The sequence below is a fragment of the Aureococcus anophagefferens genome (assembly GCF_000186865.1).
Source record: "Aureococcus anophagefferens unplaced genomic scaffold AURANscaffold_17, whole genome shotgun sequence".
Lineage (NCBI taxonomy): Eukaryota > Pelagophyceae > Pelagomonadales > Pelagomonadaceae > Aureococcus > Aureococcus anophagefferens.
In genome coordinates, this window is record NW_008705577.1 from 6,320 (window position 1) to 7,193 (window position 874).

Sequence of the window (874 nt, forward strand, 5' to 3'; positions counted from 1 at the left end):
GCTCGAGGAGCTGGGCGACGGGCGTCGCCGCCGGCGCCGGCGCCTGCTTCTCCTCGGCCTCCTCGTCGTCGTCGTCGCCCTTCGTCGCCTGCTTCTTCTTCTGCTCGGCCTCCTCCATGGCCTTGCGCGTGTCGCGCTGGTCGAGCTCCGTCGCGATGTCCTTGACGCCGTCGAGGGCCTCGCGCGCTGTCGCGCGCCGGCGGTGGATGAAGAAGCCTTGGAGCGCCGCCGTCGAGAGCGGGCGGTCCCCGAGGACCTCGAAGAGCTTTTTCGCGAAGTCGCCCGCGAGGCCCGCGTCCGCGGCCGGGTAGAAGTTCTCGAACATGAGCGACGCCTGCTCCGCGACGCAGTACCGGAACTCGACCTGGACGTCGACGCGGCCGTGGCGGATGAGGGCCTCGTCCAGGTTCTCGCGCTCGTTCGTCGTGAGCACGAAGATCTGGCCGCTGTTGGAGCCGATGCCGTCGAGCGCGTTGAGCAAACCGGAGAACGTGAGCGGCGTGTCGTTCTTCTTCTGCCGGTTCTTCTGGAACATGGCGTCGATGTCCTCCAACACGACGATGCTGCGCGACGGCACGCGATGGATGGCGGTCTTCAACGCGTCGTCGCTCATCTCCTTGTCGCAGAGCTGGAGGTAGCAGACGTTGCGCTGGAACTTGCCCGCGAGGCCCGCGATGAGCGAGCTCTTGCCCGCGCCGGGCACGCCGTAGAAGAGGTAGGACCGGCGGTAGGGGACGCCGTGCTGCGTGTAGAACTTGCGCGTGTCCGAGGACAGGAACTCGGCCAGGTCGCCGACGACGCGCGACTTCGTCGCCGCGGGCAGGACGATGGACTCGAGCGGGCGCGCGAGCTCCCGGGACTCGGGCGCCAGTAC

At 68.5% G+C, this 874-nt stretch overlaps 1 protein-coding gene across 1 annotated transcript; it reads right to left on the minus strand.

The window, feature by feature from the left end:
* Nucleotides 1-205: 205 nt before the first annotated feature.
* AURANDRAFT_5693 (hypothetical protein) lies at nucleotides 206-844 on the minus strand (the record flags this gene model as incomplete). Its single annotated transcript, XM_009040797.1, has 1 exon — nucleotides 206-844. A coding segment is annotated over one exon (639 nt), but the record flags the coding sequence as incomplete, so codon positions are not given.
* Nucleotides 845-874: the final 30 nt, after the last annotated feature.